Raw genomic sequence first — 17,757 nt, forward strand, 5'->3', positions numbered from 1 at the left:
CAAAATATGTTGCATATGTAAAAATGATCGGTTTATTAGGTGTAATCAATAGTTTAGGTATTAAATTCATGTCATTATTGAAGATAAACAGCGGTAAAAGTGTGTCAATAGCAGGCTATGATGCAGCACCATGACCACAGAAAACTAAAGCACCAAGGAAGATGAACAGATTCTTGCCGATGTCTCATCACAGAGCAAACAGAGTAGGAAAAAAGGGGGATTGATCTTCGGATTAGAAAACAGGGGATCAATCTTTCCATTCATTTTACAAACAAAAGATAATAGCATAACAAAGATGGCTAGGGTTCCACCAGCGTGGCTCGCTCACTCCATCCACCCCTCGTTCCGGGCCACGACGCGGTGGCGGATCCACTTCTTATTCTCGCCCCTCAGGGGTGAGGACTTTGCCACCCCTAGGAAATGGTCCTTGACCTCATTCAGGATCCTCCAGCAATGCCTTGTGCTAGGACAGATGGGGCATGCGAAGGTGTTGTTAGTGCGGCAGAAGACGCGCAGAGCGTTGCCCTGGGGGAAGGGTGTGTGGTAGCTGTGGCGACAGTCATCATACGAGTCCATCTCAGCCTGGGAGTCAGAGTTGGAGTTGAACACATCAGCTGGAAGGGTCATCGTCAAGGTCAACTTCCGAGGCGGCGACGACGGTGTAGGGGTGGAGGAAGCCGCCCCTACCACCGGATGAGGCTGGGAACGCACTGGGGAGCCTCCAGCGGCACCGCGGCGACCATCCGCGAGTGACAACAGCTTGAGGCCGGCGGCGTCGGAGCACGATCCCGACGATGAGTGCAATGGCCACCCGAGGTTGCTGGCGTCAGAGCAGGATCCCGATGCGGAAGCACCGCCGTAGCAGGATGACCCCACCACGTGAATGTAGCACCGTAGCGCTACCATGAAGTTGCAGGCAGCGGTGTGGCGGTAGCGCGGCGACAACCCACCACAGGAGTGCGACGACGAGGAGGAGGCATCGGAGGATCGCTAGATGCGCGAGGGGGAGCCGGTGGGGGAGAGGCGCTGTGACGAGGAGCCGAAGCAGGTAGGGGCCGAGGGGGAGACGGATCGCTTCATGGCGTCGGCCGGGCTGCTGGGGTGAGGCGTGTGCGTCGGGGATGTAATGGTAGTGGAACTGGCGATGATGCCGATGGTGGGGGAAATGGCAATTGAATAAGGAGTTCCTCACCTTCCATGGGAAGTTGCACCGGCCTCCCTAGGAAGCTAGGCAACCGGCGCCTCTCAAGGACGGTAACCAGCTCCTCGAGGATGGGAACAGGAACCGATACGCCAACCGCCGGAGGCCGTGGCATCGTATATTCGATCTGAATGCAATTGGTTATGATTCTTGACGAATTGTAACACCTGGTGTTTCGATAATCAAATATGGCCAAGAAAGGTTAAGGGTGAATTTTGGAGAAAAAGGGAAGAAATTGACTAAAAGTCAAATTCAAGTCAAATTTGACCAAAAATTTGAATTTTTAAATCTAAATTCAGAAAAATTTTGCAAAAATATGAAATGAAGGCTTGAGAGTGTTTAAAACTTCAGGAATTAAGATTGGAGACTAATCCTAGTTTTAAACCTCTCAAGAAATGCAGTTGAAAAATCAAATCAGGGAAGTACCATTCACTATCCGAAAATAGAATTTCAGGAAAACAGTGCAAGTATCCAACTTGGAAATTAATTTCTACCAAATTTTCCAAATAAGTGGACCAAAGCAACTACACGACAATGAAGTATGATCTTTGGACAAGTATAATAGGGTGTTGTTGGTCAAGAATAGTAAAGGGATCAAATTCAAATTAGGGCTCAAAGTCAGCACTTTGCCATTTTCAGCCTAGCTGCTGAACTGAACTTTTTCTCTAAGTCTGAAACAGCAGCAAGTGCCTAGATTTGGAGCAAGAATGAGAGAAATGTAGTGCAAGAGGTATAGGCATTTATGTGCAAAATGGGATCTCTGATAGTTGTAGAGCATGAATGGGTAGTAGTTGGACTAAGAAGAATGAGTTTGGGCCACTGAAAATGAATCAAAAGAAGGGTAAACGGCCATGCACCGTGACTGACGAACTGAATCAAGAAGTTCAGAGCTTTCAGTTTGCCCGAGAAAAGAATTCAAAATTGGCCACTTTGGGATGTTTATCTTGGGAGGAAGTTTAAATATAAATCAAAGAGCACAAGTTTATCTTCAACTTTGCTTAAGCAACTTGTGGACCTTCGGATTCAAAATCAACCATGGTTAAGGTCTGAACTTCGGGTGACAAAAAAAGGAAAGGGGGACGGCAGAAGCAGAGCAGGGACGTGTCACCGCCGGCAGCTCGCCCGTCCGCCAGCTCAACGCCTAAGGCCACCTCACCACGCAAGCCTACGACTAGGCCACGGTGTCGCCCATGCGCGTGGTGAAACTTCGCATATCTACCGCTCCCGCCGCCGCTTCTTACCGCGTTGTTTTTCTTACCACCGCCCGTCACCCACTGCCACGCTGCTGCCGCCGATCAAATTCCACCGCCACGATGCCTTCCCTGTTGATTCCTCTCACCCACAGCCCCGTTAACACCTCCTTGACCATAGTGTCAACTTGTTTTCCAGCTTCTCTGCTGGCGAGCCCTTAATCGCTGCCGTTTCCGTCCGCCGCCGTCAGACCTCCTGCTCACGGTGAGCTTCGCCTTGCTGTCATTTTCCTTCCTTGTGGTAAGCCGTAGGTAAGCGTTTGGGGTACTAGTAAGCTATAGGAGTAGTTGGGGGACCAAGTTGCACCGTCGCCATGCTTGGCCACGGCCGACCGTCGGTCACGCCGCCCGCCACCGTGGAGAGGCTAGCTCCGGCCATTTCCCGGGGAGCCGCCGCCAACCACGGGTGTGTTGTGGCTTGGGGATGCCTCCCCCAGCCTAGCCCCGTCGCCGGTGGGGCGCCGGCCGGTGAGTCGCGCCGCCCCCTGCCGCGCTCAGTTTTGGCGCGAGGAGGAGGAAGAAGGTGCTAGCGTCGGGGGGCCCGCGCATCAGAAGAGGAAGAGGAAAGAAGAAGGGGCCGGCCAGGCGCAGTGGAAGCGTGGTGGGCTAGGGTCCAGCAGGCCGATAGGCCGGTGTGGCAGGCCGGGTGCCGCGGAAAAGAGAAAAAGAGAAGGGTGGGCCGTTGGGCCGACAGGGGAGTAGAGAAAGGAGGAGAGAAGAAGAATCGGCCCAGTGGGCCCAGTGGCCGGCGGGTAAAAGGAATAGGAGGAGGAAGTGGACCCGAGTCACGGGCCCAGCGCAAGTGAGAGAGGGTAGAGAGGGGGCGAGTGAGAAAAGTTGGGCTGGGAGTATTGGGGTAAAATTTAGATTTTCTTTTATTAGAATAATAGCTTAAATTCGTTTATCACCTTTTAAATCACAGAAATTTCTAGGAGTGTCCAAAATTAGTGAAACCAATTTTGTTAGGATTGTTTTATTTTCCTTTATGCATTAAAATTCTTATATCTTAGGAAAAATAATAAAAACTTAGGTATTTGTTTAATGCCTTTTCATTAAGGTATTTAAATAAATACTTAACCTTTATTAAATGCATAAAATATGGAATAATGTTTCATATCCACAAATTATTATTAACCCATAGGAAATTAGGTTTTGAGACTAGAAAATAATTATCATATTTTCTAAAAATAAAAGAAAAAGCCTAAGGTAGGATTAATAAAGAAAATAAAAATGATGGGTTAATCTTTTCGGGTTTTTGTGTGTTGGCTTGCAACTTTATCATGATAAATTGTGTAGTCACTTGTTGGCTTGCAACTTTATGATGAAGGAAAGTTGTATAGTCTTGTATTCAAAAAGTTGCATCGCTAACCATGCATATGCTATATCGTAGACACCGAAGCACCTGAAGAGGAATTCTTGGAATTATCAGAAGGATCTTCGAAGTTTGAGGAGATCGTTGAATTGATCCCCTGCGAAGCCAATCCGTCGGACAATACTAACATTTTTATAGATCAAGGCAAGCCCCGGTGCATTTATACCTATCTACTTTGGAATTGTTATTTCATGTGTCCAATTATTAGTTAATTTCTATCTGAATGCATTAAGTCTAGGAGTTGATTGAAACCCATTCTTGTGCATAATCATACCTTGTTTTAAGGACATCTTTGCCACTTGTTCAAACAATTAGTAAGTAACCCAAGTTTAGAAATGCTTAGATGCTTAAAGTAACTTGGTTACCGAACCTTAAGGTGAAATGTTGAGTCATACATGCTAGTTATAGAAAGGTGGCTTGGAAGTTAAAAAGCAGACAGAAGTTAGAGATGTTAGTTCTGTCTGCCGGTTTAATTTGGTTAAGGCCCGATCGTTGTCTTAACCTTTGATCAAGTGATTGTCACCTGATTGCTTACTGGGTATGGGACCAGTAAAGCACGGTAAGTTAGTAGACTCTCTGATCGGGAATATTTCGTACCCGCACTTGACGTGTTGGAGATTGGCAGGGGCGTAGCCTGAAACTCACATGGAGATCAGGACAGACGTGGGGTCCCATGTGGGGGTGCGTCCCTGGGTTTGGGTAGTCTTATTCCCAATCCTTGGGTTTGCTAATCGAAAGGTCGTTGCGTACGACCTGGACAGTCGTACATAGCTGGTGATCAGGGTGCTCTCCTGCAGGATGTAAATTGATCCGGATCGCCGCTATTCTCGGTTATGAATGTGCTTGATCACTGTTGAGCATCGTAGTATAACCTCATGAATGCAATGTCTTTCCAATATTAATTTGTTGTATGACTTAATTTCTCACTGCTTGCAAAAGTATCTTTTTGTCATCATTTAGATTGGTTAGGTAATAACTTAATTGAGTTAAAGGATAAAGCTAAGGTCTCACTCTTTAGTAAGCTCTTTTGGCAAAAGGTGAGTCAGCCAGTACACTAAACAACTATCATGTAGTTCCAGAAAAACTATTATATTGGTTAGTCGGGTAAGCCTTGTTGAGTACCCCGTACTCAGGGTTATCCCTTGTGGCTGTTTCAGAAGCACCGCAGGAGTCCGCAGAGGAGGAAGCCCCGAAAAACTAGGGTATTGTTACGAGTCTCGCAATACCCTTAGAAGAAAAACTTAAATGTTCATCTCTCACTTGGACCAGTTTATGTTTTAAACTCCTAGAATCTCTCTCTGACCTGCACGGTTAAGTTTATTTCAAACTATGTTCTGTAATAATTCGTACCTCTTGTATGTATGTAAAAATGTAATGTTTGTTGATGCTTTCCCATCGTGGAAGCGATCCTAGTGTATGGCTATGAGACGTGACGTGGATCTTTTGAGGAGTCCTAGGGACACTTGACGGACTACCGGACTTATACTGTTTTAAGTGCGTTTCGGGTAATTGCTGTCCCGACAGCGATTAGACGCATTTAAACCAGTTTATGTTGGGCGGTTCCGCCACACGAATCTAGAAGGAAATTCCATTGTTGGAAAAGTAATTAGGCTAGACTAAAATTTTCGATCCATGGTTTCATTTTTTGGCCAGTCTCAGTAGGAGTTTCGTGAAGAGTTTCATGACCATTAAATTTCATGTCACATCAGCAATTTTTTTTTACTTCGCAGGGTGTTTATGATGAGAGAGAAGGCAGGTTCATTGTATGTGAGAGGAGTTTCATCCCCATGACACTCAACATGCACGGTTACCTAATTCTCAGTCTTGCTAATAGTGCAATGAAATTGTGCACTGAGACTTCCGTTATTTGTTGATGTGGCACTCTTGGAAACAACAAAATAAAATCATGCAATGAGATTGGCAAGATTGATAGTACATCATCGGCATAATGTTTAGAAACATAAGGCAACATAACTAAAGTGACACTTGCTATTCTTGGCGAGGTGTACAAACGTATGATCCATTATCAGAAAAGTAAATAGGATGGACTAAAATTTTCGATCCTTTGTCGAAAAGGGTGAGGGAGAGGAAACAGAGCTAATAGAGTAGGAAAATAAGGGATTGATCTTCCATCCAAAAGGAAACGGACCAAAATGTTCGATCCTTTGTAGGAAAAAAGGTATGAATTTTGGCATGGTGAGCAAGGATTTCCTTGGTTTTGAGAGAGAGCCTAATAGGATTACATTATTTGTTAATATTCGTCCTATATTGATTTTCAACCTCTAAAAAATAGATGCACTATTCCAAATACAATCAAATTAAATGAAACATTAAACAGAGCACGAAAATAGGGGATTGATCTTCCATCCAAAGAAAACAGTCAATTGATCTTACAAATAAAAGATAACAGAATAACAAAGATGGCTAGGGTTCCAAAGAAACCTAAAGTTACTAATTAACAGCATAGCAAAGATAAACATAAGGCAACATAACCAAAGTGGCACTTGTTATTCTTGGTGAGGTGTATATAGGATTATGGAGCCACGGTTCGTTGATGATCATGGGCGGTGCTGGCCCGTCGAGCAGGAACGGGTCCAGCAGGACCCCCTCGCTCACTGGGACAGTCGATGCAGTGGGCGTACTTAACATCAACGGCCGAGCGGCCGGCCAAAGGATCCACACACGGCTAGCCTGACCTCTAGGGCACTCCACCCACTGCATGCCAGCTTCAGGTGGCGACGGCGCCTGGTGGAAGATAGGGGGTCGCGGTATTCTGGCGGCGGCAGCGAAGCTTCCCCCACCGCTCCCCGGCTGAACAGCGATGACCCCCGTAGGTGCTGTAGAGCATGCGGGGCCCCATCGGGCTGGTCCTCCACTATGATGCCTTCAACACGCCACAGTCGCCGCATCTCCCCACCGTCATGGTGGCCGGCTGGGACGGTGGGAGGGGGAACATCAAGGATGGCCATTGTGTTGCTTCAGCTCGGACACGAGGGACACGAGGAATGACGCCATCCATTGGGGGAGATGTTGGCGGAGGCATCAAACAGGCACCGGAAGTTGCGTGATAGCAAAGAAGGAATAGTGAGGTTCAAAAGGCAATTAAATAAGGATTTCCTCACCTTCCATGGCAAGTTGCGCCAGCTTCCTTGGGAAGCTAGGCAACCGGCGCCTCTCAATCTGAATGCAATTGGTTATGATTCTTGGTTAAGCTAGACGTAAATTCCGTTGTCAGAAAAGTGAATAGACCGGACTAAAATTTTATGAGTGTGGAGTTAGTCAAAAGCATTTGTGTAGCGCAGTGGTGGATAGCAACTACCGCACAGCAAGGATTGCCTTGCCAAGTCTTGGCAACCAAGGCTAGTGGGCAAGCTTGGGCAAGACAACCAAGCAGACCCAGAGTTTCATCCATGGTTTCATTTTTATTTGTTGATGTCGCACTCTTGGAACAACTAAATGAAATCATGCAATGAGATTGGCAAAAGAGACAGTACATCATCGGCACAATGTTCAGAAGCATAAGGCAACATAACCAAAGTGACACTTGCAGAATACATCATCGGGGAAATGTTCAGAAACATAAGGCAATCCTATGGTACTTTCACTCTAAGTACCATTACCTACGAAAATATAAGAGAACCATACCACCTCTGAACCATCTACTTAATTAGCCTTACCACCAAGCATCAATCCCGCGACAACAACAAATAAAACAAGCAGCACGTGCACGAGTTTGACATTGTGCTTATAATTCCCAATTGACTTCAGCTCGACAGTAACCTTCTAAAGTTGTTGCCGCACCGCCTTGAGCTCATTCTTAATCTCTCTAAGCTCATAGTTAGCTTTTCCTAATTCTTCATCCCACTTCTTTGCATCCTCTTCAACTTGCATCTTCTTCTTCATGAGCTTCACCAAAACACCAAAGGCCCTGTCATCCCGTTCTGGATCAACCCAGATCATGTAACCGCATTGCTTTTTTTCATCCTACAAATTAAACGCCCCTTTACAAATCGTCGTTGACAACATTAACATGAAACCACAGAACCAAAATCTCTATGAAGCAGGTAGCCATTACCTTTGGACAGCAAGCAAACTGGCAGCCAAGGTTGAGAAAGGTCCTAGAATACTTCACCACAGCTCTCAACCCGTGATCGCACTTGTTTTCAGGATGCCAATGGGTAGTGTTGCGGGAAGATGTCTTCGAGCAGTAGCTACCAATGGAAGAAGATGATGGAATACTCCAATGCTTCGTAAAAGTCATTGTAACTTGAAATCAATATTTAGGTTTGCACTTTATAAACTATAGCCTATCAATTTCTAACACCAATCGGAATGCAAACCTCAGAGTAGGACGAAATCAAAATCTAGTGCCTTCAACCGAAATCTCCAATTCCAGAAATCCCCTTACCTCTGATGAAAGGGGAACATAGCGGCACAAAATAGGGGACTGACCTGACTGTAGCTCCTACTCCTCCCTTCGCTGCTTGGATGCGCCATTCTCGCCGCCCGTTGCAGATCTGCACACCGACGCCTCTAGGCTCAAGTCTTTGCCACATCTAACAAGAGCATGTCGGCGAGTCCCTTGCAATGTACGTTGTTGCAGATATACCCGCTGCTCTAGCCTGCAACTGGAAAGTGGACCACACTTATTAGAACCGTAATATAAAGAAGCTGCCTTGTTCAAAAATCATAATCTGCATTATGTCTTAGTGGTAGTGCTAATTCTTCAGAAATAAGAGGTCTTCGCAGGTTTGATCCCTGTTGTGCGCACTATTACCTTTTCATTTTTCTTCCTTTTTTATCTCAGACTGAGTTGTGGGACCCTGCCAAATTTTATTATCTCGGCCACCAGTTGTATTATCAGACAACACATTTGTATATATACTACAAATATCTATATTATTAGTGTTTCTCAATTATGCAGCGTATCTGAATTCTGAATGGAAAATATGCTGGAATCAAATTGAAAGTAGATTAAACCAATGTGGCATAATCAGATTGCATGTCCTAGCCATTATATTCATCACTACAAAGTTTATAATCATTGTTCTTACTTATCCTAATTTGCTAGATAATACATCATAGCAACATCAATTGCTTGACCTTCTTCACCACATCGGTGACCTGTTCCAGGTATCCCTTCACCTTCTGCAGCTCAGCAGCAGTCACTTCAAGCTTCATGTTAGCCTTTGCACATTCTTCCTTCCACGACCTTGCTTCTTTGTCAGATTTTGCCTTCCTCTTCATCAGCTTCGTTAGAATACCTGTAGTCCTAGCATCTCATTCAAGATCAACCCACATAAACGCCGCGCATTTCAGGCCTTTACGCTGCAGACACCAATTACATTCATACAATTCTCCATTTATAACACTAACATCAAGAGTGCAAGCAAGTTTTATTACAATTGAAACAAATTATTGTTTACCTCACTGCAGGATGCATACCGGCACCTAGGGTTGTCAAATGTCCAATTATACCTCACAAGGAGAGCATACCCATGCTCGCACATGTTTACAGGATCCACAACGATAAGATCATCGTTAGGAGGCCCAATCTGCCGCTACCAATGACTTCAAGCACCTCTAGAAGCTAGTAAAATACAAGAACCTATCAATCCATAATACGATCCAAATTAAAAATTAACTGCATCACGAATCTAGTATGTTCAACTCAGATCCCTAAATCCAAAGATCCCCATCCCTAGGACGATAGGGGAAAGTAGCGGCTCAAACCAGGGGACTGACCTCAACGTGGCTCCTCATCCTCTCGTACCCGGGAGGTAGCGCAATCATCCTCCCGTCGCCACTAGGATGCACCATTCTCACCATGGACCATTGCAGATCTGCGCAGCAAAAGTCATCTTTGCGAAGCTAGCAAAGCGTCATGCCAGCCATTTGATCGGTAAAGACTCACCTGAAACTTACATGTGGGACCTGGTTGCGGTAAACACTTCCCATTCGATTGGTAACAGGTTCGACCAACGGGAGGAAAACATCTTCCTTTTTATTTTACTGCCATATTTATCAGCTTAAACTTACATGTGGGACCCTGGTTGGTTTATGACATTTTCGCGGAGGTTATATCATCACAAAACCACCATGTAACAGCTATTGACGATTTTTTTTGCCACAGTGGCAACTTTTATGACGTTCCGTAACTTTGTCACTAAATTTGCTCGAATGTGAACCTTTGTGATGTTTTTAGCCAGAAACATCATAGATCTATGATGAGAACAAATGTTTCATAAAATTTTCATCATAGATCAACACATTTCTTGTAGTGAAGGGATGGAATATACCCAAACATTTAGCCCTAGATAGGAGTGATTCGAAAACGGCTATTCATGTGCCTGAACCTTGATTTGTGGCTCTTGTTGGGTTTCAACTCTAGCCTACCCCAACTTACTTGGGACTGAAAGGCTATCTTGTTGTTGTTGTATATACAGGTTTAGAATCATAATGGTCCAAGAACTGCACACCATATATCACAGCCGATTGAAGATAATCCAATTGAATCAAATACAAGCACCTTTACTTTTATCTCCAAACCTTAACCAATGTTCTTCTTGCATCTATACGATGTTCGATGATGTTCTAGATGACATGTCCACTCCAGACCAACCCTAGATCCACATACTCTGATGGGTGTGATGGCACTTAATAAGTACACCAATTGTTTTACCACAACCATGCGAAACATAGTAAATTTTCGCTTAGAGTATTACCTCAAGATTTATCAATTCATGGATCGATAATGAATTGGTTTTTTATCTACTCGTGATGGATCAATCCTAATTAACATGAACCATTGATTGTATATAGAGATAAACAGACTTAATAGAGATGAACGATAAGAATACAGGTTGATCATATCCACATATATAAGCAAGTGATAACACAACAACTAACGGGTAACTTAAGCCTAATGCCTTCTGGTTGCAGTTCTATCCAGTGAGCAAGCACATCATGCATCTCTTCCAAAGCAATCTTTAAATGACTATCTCCAGTCTACCTCCCGAGTACTGACCACCCTACTAGGCACCAAAATCCTATCACAATCCAACCGTTCTACATGAGAGGTTCCAAGGTCACAAACATAAAAGCTTATGTCTAGTTACCATGGAAGATCGATGTGCTAGACCTAATCACCTTGATTACATAAAGCACATTAATAGTCTAATCTAGAACTAGACTAAGGAAGCAAAAATCCATGATAGTACAAACTATTAAAGAAGGCACTGAGTCGCTAGCAAATTAGATGAGGATGCATTATATGATCACTTTCGAGTGCATATCATCGATGATTCGCTATCGATGAACTCCACCATATATCACAACAACTTAGAGAGGCAATGGTCTCCTAGACAATTTCAAAACATGCAGTGACCCTCAGCTCCATATGGTGTATGTCCCTCTATTTCTTCAACTTCTGGGGTATTTATATGATGAGGATGTTGTGGGATGAAACGCAGATAGAACCCAGCAAGGAAAGTATATATGTAGATCGGCATGCAGGCTCATGTCAATCCGCATGGGCCCTTTTTGGTGTTTTGCCGACCTCAAACATATGAACCTTTTCAAAAGTTGTAGATATTTTTTAACTGATCTATTAAGATACCTTATTCACATTAATCGGAGTTTGAATAAGGGAGATACGACCAGCACAAGATCTACTGCTTATGCAAGACTTTTCATGAAATCGTAAGGTGCTTTACCCCCAAGTCACCAAGTCTTATAGAATGAACATTCATTGAACCTGGACACTTTGGGTGGTAGGTGGTGAATTGGACTAGAAGGCCTCCATGTAGAGCTGCATATGGAGTCCAAGTCGTGGCTCCAGTGCCGGCCCTGCAAGGGTGCCGGAGGTGCGATGGCCTAGGGCCCATGGGAGGGAGGGGCCCAGCCCAGGACCCGAGGTATACATGCATACAGCAGTCAGTAGCGCATCCGCGTACGGCGTACAGGTACAAAAAGATCCCCGGCCGGCCTTTAGATGTGCGACAGGAGTCACAGAGAATATAGAGTCAACACCCGGCCGGTCCTTTAGGCCTTTACTTTAGGCCCTTCCACCATGAGTCAGAGGTAACAGGTAACAGAGGGTCAGAGGCCCAGGATCCTTTATCTTTGCAATTTTATCGATCGTTTATATCTCCATGTTCTAATACTTGCAAATTAAGTTTAGTTCTTTATTTCTCTACTGAAATTCACTGAGATTTCAATGTTATTCACTTGCAAAAGATTGTTACATTATTAGAGATCGATGCGCCTCTTGCCATTTTCTGTCCCCTGACTCCCGATGCGACCCTTCGGCTTTCCCTTGGCAACTGAGAGCCATTAATATACCAGCACCATCCTCTTGTGCTAACCAACCCCTCCATTGCCTTGCCTCCATGCTCTCTTCCTCCAGAAAACTACCATGGCTTATTCTTCGATTGCTTCTTCTCTTCCTTCCAACTACTCCTCCGACGAGGATGGTGGCCCTGTCGAGGATGGTGGGCCACTGTATGACGACTCCAAGCCCTCCATAAGCAATGATGGTAACCTATAAATAAAATGCGAAGCAATGAGCTCACCTCTCATAGGGTGCAGAATCAAGTAGGTCGCCTAGCACAATCACTAAACAATGCATGTAAGATGAAGAGCCAATGAGCAAAGGCCTTGGAGGCACTCCTATTTACTGAAGCACCATGATCGATCAACAACGCAGTGCACCTTCTCCCAGCTCACGCCTCACGGGATTACAGTAGCCATGAAAATACGTGGGATACACGGAATACACAGGCCTACATTGATCAGGAATCCTGCTACAAGTATAGGATGGAATATGCAGGCTTTCGTTCATGGGTAGGCATGCAAAATATTCGGCAAGTATACGAGTGCGCTTTGGTCAGTCCTGACATCCACATGAGTTAAAAAAAATAGACGCGTAGGCATTATAGTTGGAGAAAGCAGCTGTTCCACTTTGTGGTCAGCGACTGAAAACGCACCCAGGTTCACTAAAGCGCAGGCTTCTTCTAGATATTTGTCTCCCGTCTATGTTGTATGCAAGATGAAACGCACCCAGCTTCGCTGACAAATGGGTCCGATAAAAATGCACAATCTTGTCAATGACCCCGCAGCAAGTGCAGCTTACCAAATTTTCATTTCATGCCCAGGAACTTGAAAGCAGGATCTTCAAATTTTGTATTCCCTCGTCTTCCTCCAAATAATAAAAACATGGCTACCGCAGTGCCCCTCCAAACTCCTGGCTTGTATTTCCAAAATCAACAGTCTCCTCTCTACTGGATCTAACGTCCAAATAGATCTGCGGTGGCCACTGACCTCAGCGGCCGTGGGGTACCTCTTCGCCGGCGGCAAGCTCCATGGGCGGCGGGCATCAAGGTGCGGCATGGTTGGTAGCACTCTTGGAGGAACATCTCGGCATCCTTGTAGCGGCTGCGCCCATGCTTGCGCAGCTAAGCAGTTAAGCGAGAATGTCGCGCAAGCACCGGCTCCCCCGTCCAACCATGCACCATTGCATTTTAGAGCTCCACAAGTGAAGAATCTCATTTTTTTGGAGTCCCTTCCAATTTTCTGGATCAACATCTACTTCATCGGAGAGCACTCTGCTCAAGTTTATTTCTGTTTGGAGCGGAGCCTTACTTACACCTAGATGTGGCCACGACCCCCATGCTGTTGGAGTATTTCTTTAGCAAAAAGTAAGTTTCTCCGTGTATTATGTTAGATTTGAGATCCTTCTCTTACCTAGCAACTCTAGATATATCTGCAAGGTCGGCATATGCATTTCTATGGTCATGGTACATTCTGTTCCTTATATCTAAGACAACTGACCAAATACTTATTGTGTAGGATCTAGTATCACGTTCCTACATTGCTGAGATTCAATCACGTGTCATGGTATGTAACTAAACAAGTGATTATCCTGCTCTTGTACTTTACTCAGTTGCTTTGTTTAAGATTGAAGTTTGAGTTTTGCTCCTTTCATTTGTAGGCTAAAATATTGAAAACAATCCTTCACGTCGCAGTACCAAATTCTGGTCCTCATGATTTGCAGTCAAGTCCCTTCCTTGATTACGTGATCATGCAGCCAGCCTCAGCTACAAACTGAAGATCTGAAGTTTCTTTAGGAGGTCTACAAGAAGTTGTAGAACTAAGACAACAAGTTGTTGAACATGAGCAAATATTGAGCGACTTGAAGATGAAGGCACAACCTTCAGATTGGTAAATGAAAATGCAGTCTGAGAAGATTGAGAGTTTGAAGAAAACAGTAAGAGAAACTAAGTACGTCCTTCATCAACTACTAAACTTCAGAGGGTAAGGTAAATGTGCTTCTTAGGTATCTGCTCATGTCCTCCCAGCTGCTTGTGCTAGTTTGTGAGTATTGTGGTTTGTGCTCAATATGTTCCTAGACCAGCTTTATTTTTGTCAGAGAGATATCATGTGTAGTGGTTTGTGATCTCTTATGGACAATATGCTTGTGCTTGTTCTTTGGTCATGAATAATAATGTGTGAAGTGTGATGAGAAATATTTATTTATATGTGTGGTATGTAAAGATTAATTGTGCTATCAATTACCAAATTAATTTGTATGTAATATTAAATTAGATTATATTTTAATTAAGCGCTACCTGGGCTGCACCTGAAAATAACAAGGCCCACAATTTCATGGGCTCACCCCCTTGGCCCATTATTTCGTGGGCCTAAACCAAGTTATGACGTCAGCAATTGTTCGGCTAAATCCATTAAGAATGATCTTAAATAAAGTTATGATGTCAGCATATGTTGCGCCTAATCCTACAAGAATTGGGCCAACCAAGTTATGATGTCAGCAATTATTGGGCTCGGTCCAAGAAGAATCGGACCTAAATCAATCTATAACGATAGCAATTATTGGGCTCGGCACAATAAGTTAGGCGTAAATCAATCTATGACGACAACAATTATTGGGCTGGTCCAACAAGAACTGGGCCTAATTCAATCTATGACAAAACAGTTCGTAACAGTCATGCCACATCAGACTGTGGTCCGACGTCGCATGCTACGGAGCCAATTTATGATGACATGTGGGATAAATTTTCATTCGTTATTATCTTAGTGACGCAAGAACGTTACTGGTCGAGGTTTATGATGCTCGACTAATGACGAAAGGTTTTCATCCCTCCCACGTCATAAATCATGTTTATGACGCAAAAACGCGTTTATGACACTTTTTGGTTTCACTAGTTGGAAGATTTCTTGTAGTGCTTCAAATCTTCTTTTATTTCTTCTTCCCATATCAATTTTGGTCTTCCTCTACCCCTCTTCACATTACTGTCACGCCTTAAAATTTCACTACACACCGGTGCCTCTGGAGGTCTCCGTTGGACATATTCAAACCATCTCAAACCATCTCAATTGGTATTGGATAAATTTTTCTTCAATTAGCGCTACCCCTAATCTATCACGTATATCATCATTCCGAACTCCATCCCTTCTCGTATGACCACAAATACAACATACCCGTATATACAAATGGGTATATACAAATAATGTACTAAAATACAACTCCTACGTTGATTATATGGACCAAAATAGATTTGACCGATTTTATCATCTGATGTGACTTATTTTCTTAGACTCAACTATTTCTGAAGATAACTCTTTCATCTGGAATTCCAAGTGAATTGGATCATTCTAATCATCGCTCCGAAGAATTTATTCCAATCATCTTGTAAGTAGTATCTTGTTAATACCAGTACGAACGTGCCGGAAGCATGCACCCCTGGAAGCGAGGTGGGAGTGCGAGCGACATGTGGCGCGCGTTTAACTAGGCAAGCAAGAGTGCAAGACACGTACGGCTGCCACACGTCGCGCATGCGAAATAGTAGCTGTGCTCCCTTCGGTTGACAAGGACAGCGGCCAACCGCCGCCGCGCCAATTCTGGACGCTTCCATCCACGCCCCTCCCCACGATCCGGATCCTGCCCACCGCGGGCAATTCACCTGCTAGTTCGTTCGGCCGAAAGGACAATGACCGTCGCCAAGAATCTCTCTGAATCCGTGACGCCGACGTGAATGCTTTGTCTTTTCTCAACTTCTGGAATCGGAAAGAGGCGTGCGGTTCGTGCAGCCACTTGCTATTATTTGATTGCTTAATTGATTGGCCGGGAGCGCTTCCTCGTCCGCTCCTCCATTCCTTCAGATCACCATGGACCTGCCCAACGGGCGAGACGACGCCCCGATCCCGAATGGAGGCGTCGGCGCGGAGGAGACGGTGGGGAGGAGGAAGAAGGTGGAGCTGGTGCGAGAGGCCATCCATGGCCTCCTGGAGGAGAAGAGGATGGACGGCCAAGGGGAGAAGGAGATGCCGGCCAGGCAGCGGCAGGAGGACGAACACCTCCTGTCCTCGTTGCTCACCAAGGTAACATACATACGCGCCCGGATTGTTACTCATGTCAGTGTCCGGATTGTTTCAGGCTGCAGAGTGCTGATGCTGACAGGATGAACTGACACCCCGTTGTTGCATCTTGAACAGCCAGATGCACTGGAGAGAGATCCAGATTCGGACACGTTGGAAACACACTCCCTGCACCCGAGTCATCAGCCTGGGAGAAGCGAAACCAGCAAAGAGGTGGAGCTAGCCGACATCGCCAAGGACCTGAACAAGATCAAGAGGCAGAACACTGTCACCCACATCCTGCTCGGCGCCGTCATCGTCCTGACGGCGGTGTGGCAGGTTAACGAGGTGTCGTTCCTCCTCTGGGTGCAGAGGAAACTGAGCAACCCGTTCAAGTCCCTCGGGGACATGATCAAGGGATCCCTCAAGCTGAAGGGGAGGAAGCCCGTGATCGAGTCGTCGCCGCTGCCGCCGGTCGGCGTCCCCGATGTCAGCCGGCCTGATCTGCCGTCGTTCGTCATCGGCAGCACTGAAGGCAGGTAGTAAGACTAGCTGCGTGGTGATGCTAGGAAAAACAGGGTTCGTTTGTGATTGAGGTCCATTTTTTTTTGGGTTCAGTTTGTCTGTTCATCAAAGTTGAAATTTAGAAGTTATGCCACTAGTTCCATAGTGTTTCTGAAATAGCGCACCCGGATTGATTCTCGAAGAGAAACTAGATCACTTCTTGCGAGCATAATGGCTCAGAGCTTCAAAACTGGCTCCTATGTTTCTGAATTGGTTCTTGTTAACTTGCAAGATTCAGAAAATTTGTTCACCCTCTCCCAAGTCGGTACTTGTTCCAAAGTTGCAGCCTTCAGGACCTTGTTCCATGCATTCTTTCTTCAGAGCAAATGCACGGTGAACCCGAATGATAGTGCTGATGTTATGACTCTGCTACGAATGATCATTCCACAGTCAAGGTTGGAATGCCTGTTCCTCAGCAGGATACAGGTGTTTGCTTCAGTTAGGTGATCCTTGAACAAGTTGGAGTGCTCTGTTACTCAAAAGGAAAATGCACAGGCTATTGAAGTCATTAACATTTCCAAAACATCCTCGTATAAAACATATTAAAAGAGAGAAGGCATAGAAAGTGAATGACTTGTATCAAGAATCCAGAACACTGGGCATTATGGTTTCCGTGGTTCATTTACAAGGGCCAGTGAGGTTACTGCTTTTTTTAGAATAATAGGTTTTTTAGACGGTAGGCGAAGCTAGAGAGAAATAGCTAGGCTACTCTAGTTATAACAATTTACACGAAACTTTCTAGTTATAACAATTTACACGAAACTTACAAGTAAAGGTTTACACGAAACGAAACTTACACGACCTTTGCACCAAACAATGTGCAAACAAAATTTACAAGTAAAGGGTCATGAATCGTTACGCTCATCATGAATCGTTACCATTAGACACGCTGCGCTGCGGAAAAAGAGTTGGAGTATCATTACCATTAGACGCGCATCATGAATCGTTAACATTAGACGCGCAACGTAGCGGAAGAAGAGTCGGAGCAGCTCATC

General features: G+C 44.9%; 1 protein-coding gene across 1 annotated transcript; it reads left to right on the forward strand.

Annotated features, from left to right (window-relative positions):
* The first annotated feature begins 15,808 nt into the window (after positions 1-15,808).
* On the forward strand, positions 15,809-17,023 carry LOC117862744 (uncharacterized). Its single transcript, XM_034746253.2, has 2 exons — positions 15,809-16,222; positions 16,337-17,023. Exons 1-2 carry the CDS (start codon positions 16,010-16,012, stop codon positions 16,739-16,741), a joined length of 618 nt encoding a protein of 205 aa, XP_034602144.1. The 5' UTR covers positions 15,809-16,009; the 3' UTR covers positions 16,742-17,023.
* The last annotated feature ends 734 nt before the right edge of the window (positions 17,024-17,757 follow it).

The sequence above is a fragment of the Setaria viridis genome, chromosome 1, assembly GCF_005286985.2.
Source record: "Setaria viridis chromosome 1, Setaria_viridis_v4.0, whole genome shotgun sequence".
NCBI classification, from domain to species: Eukaryota; Viridiplantae; Streptophyta; class Magnoliopsida; order Poales; family Poaceae; genus Setaria; species Setaria viridis.

Coding starts and splice junctions, on each gene's coding strand:
- LOC117862744 (XM_034746253.2), top strand. CDS start 16,010: ATGGACCTGCCCAACGGGCGAGACGACGCCCCGATCCCGAATGGAGGC. Junction 16,223..16,336: donor TGTCCTCGTTGCTCACCAAG/GTAACATACATA, acceptor CATCTTGAACAG/CCAGATGCACTGGAGAGAGA.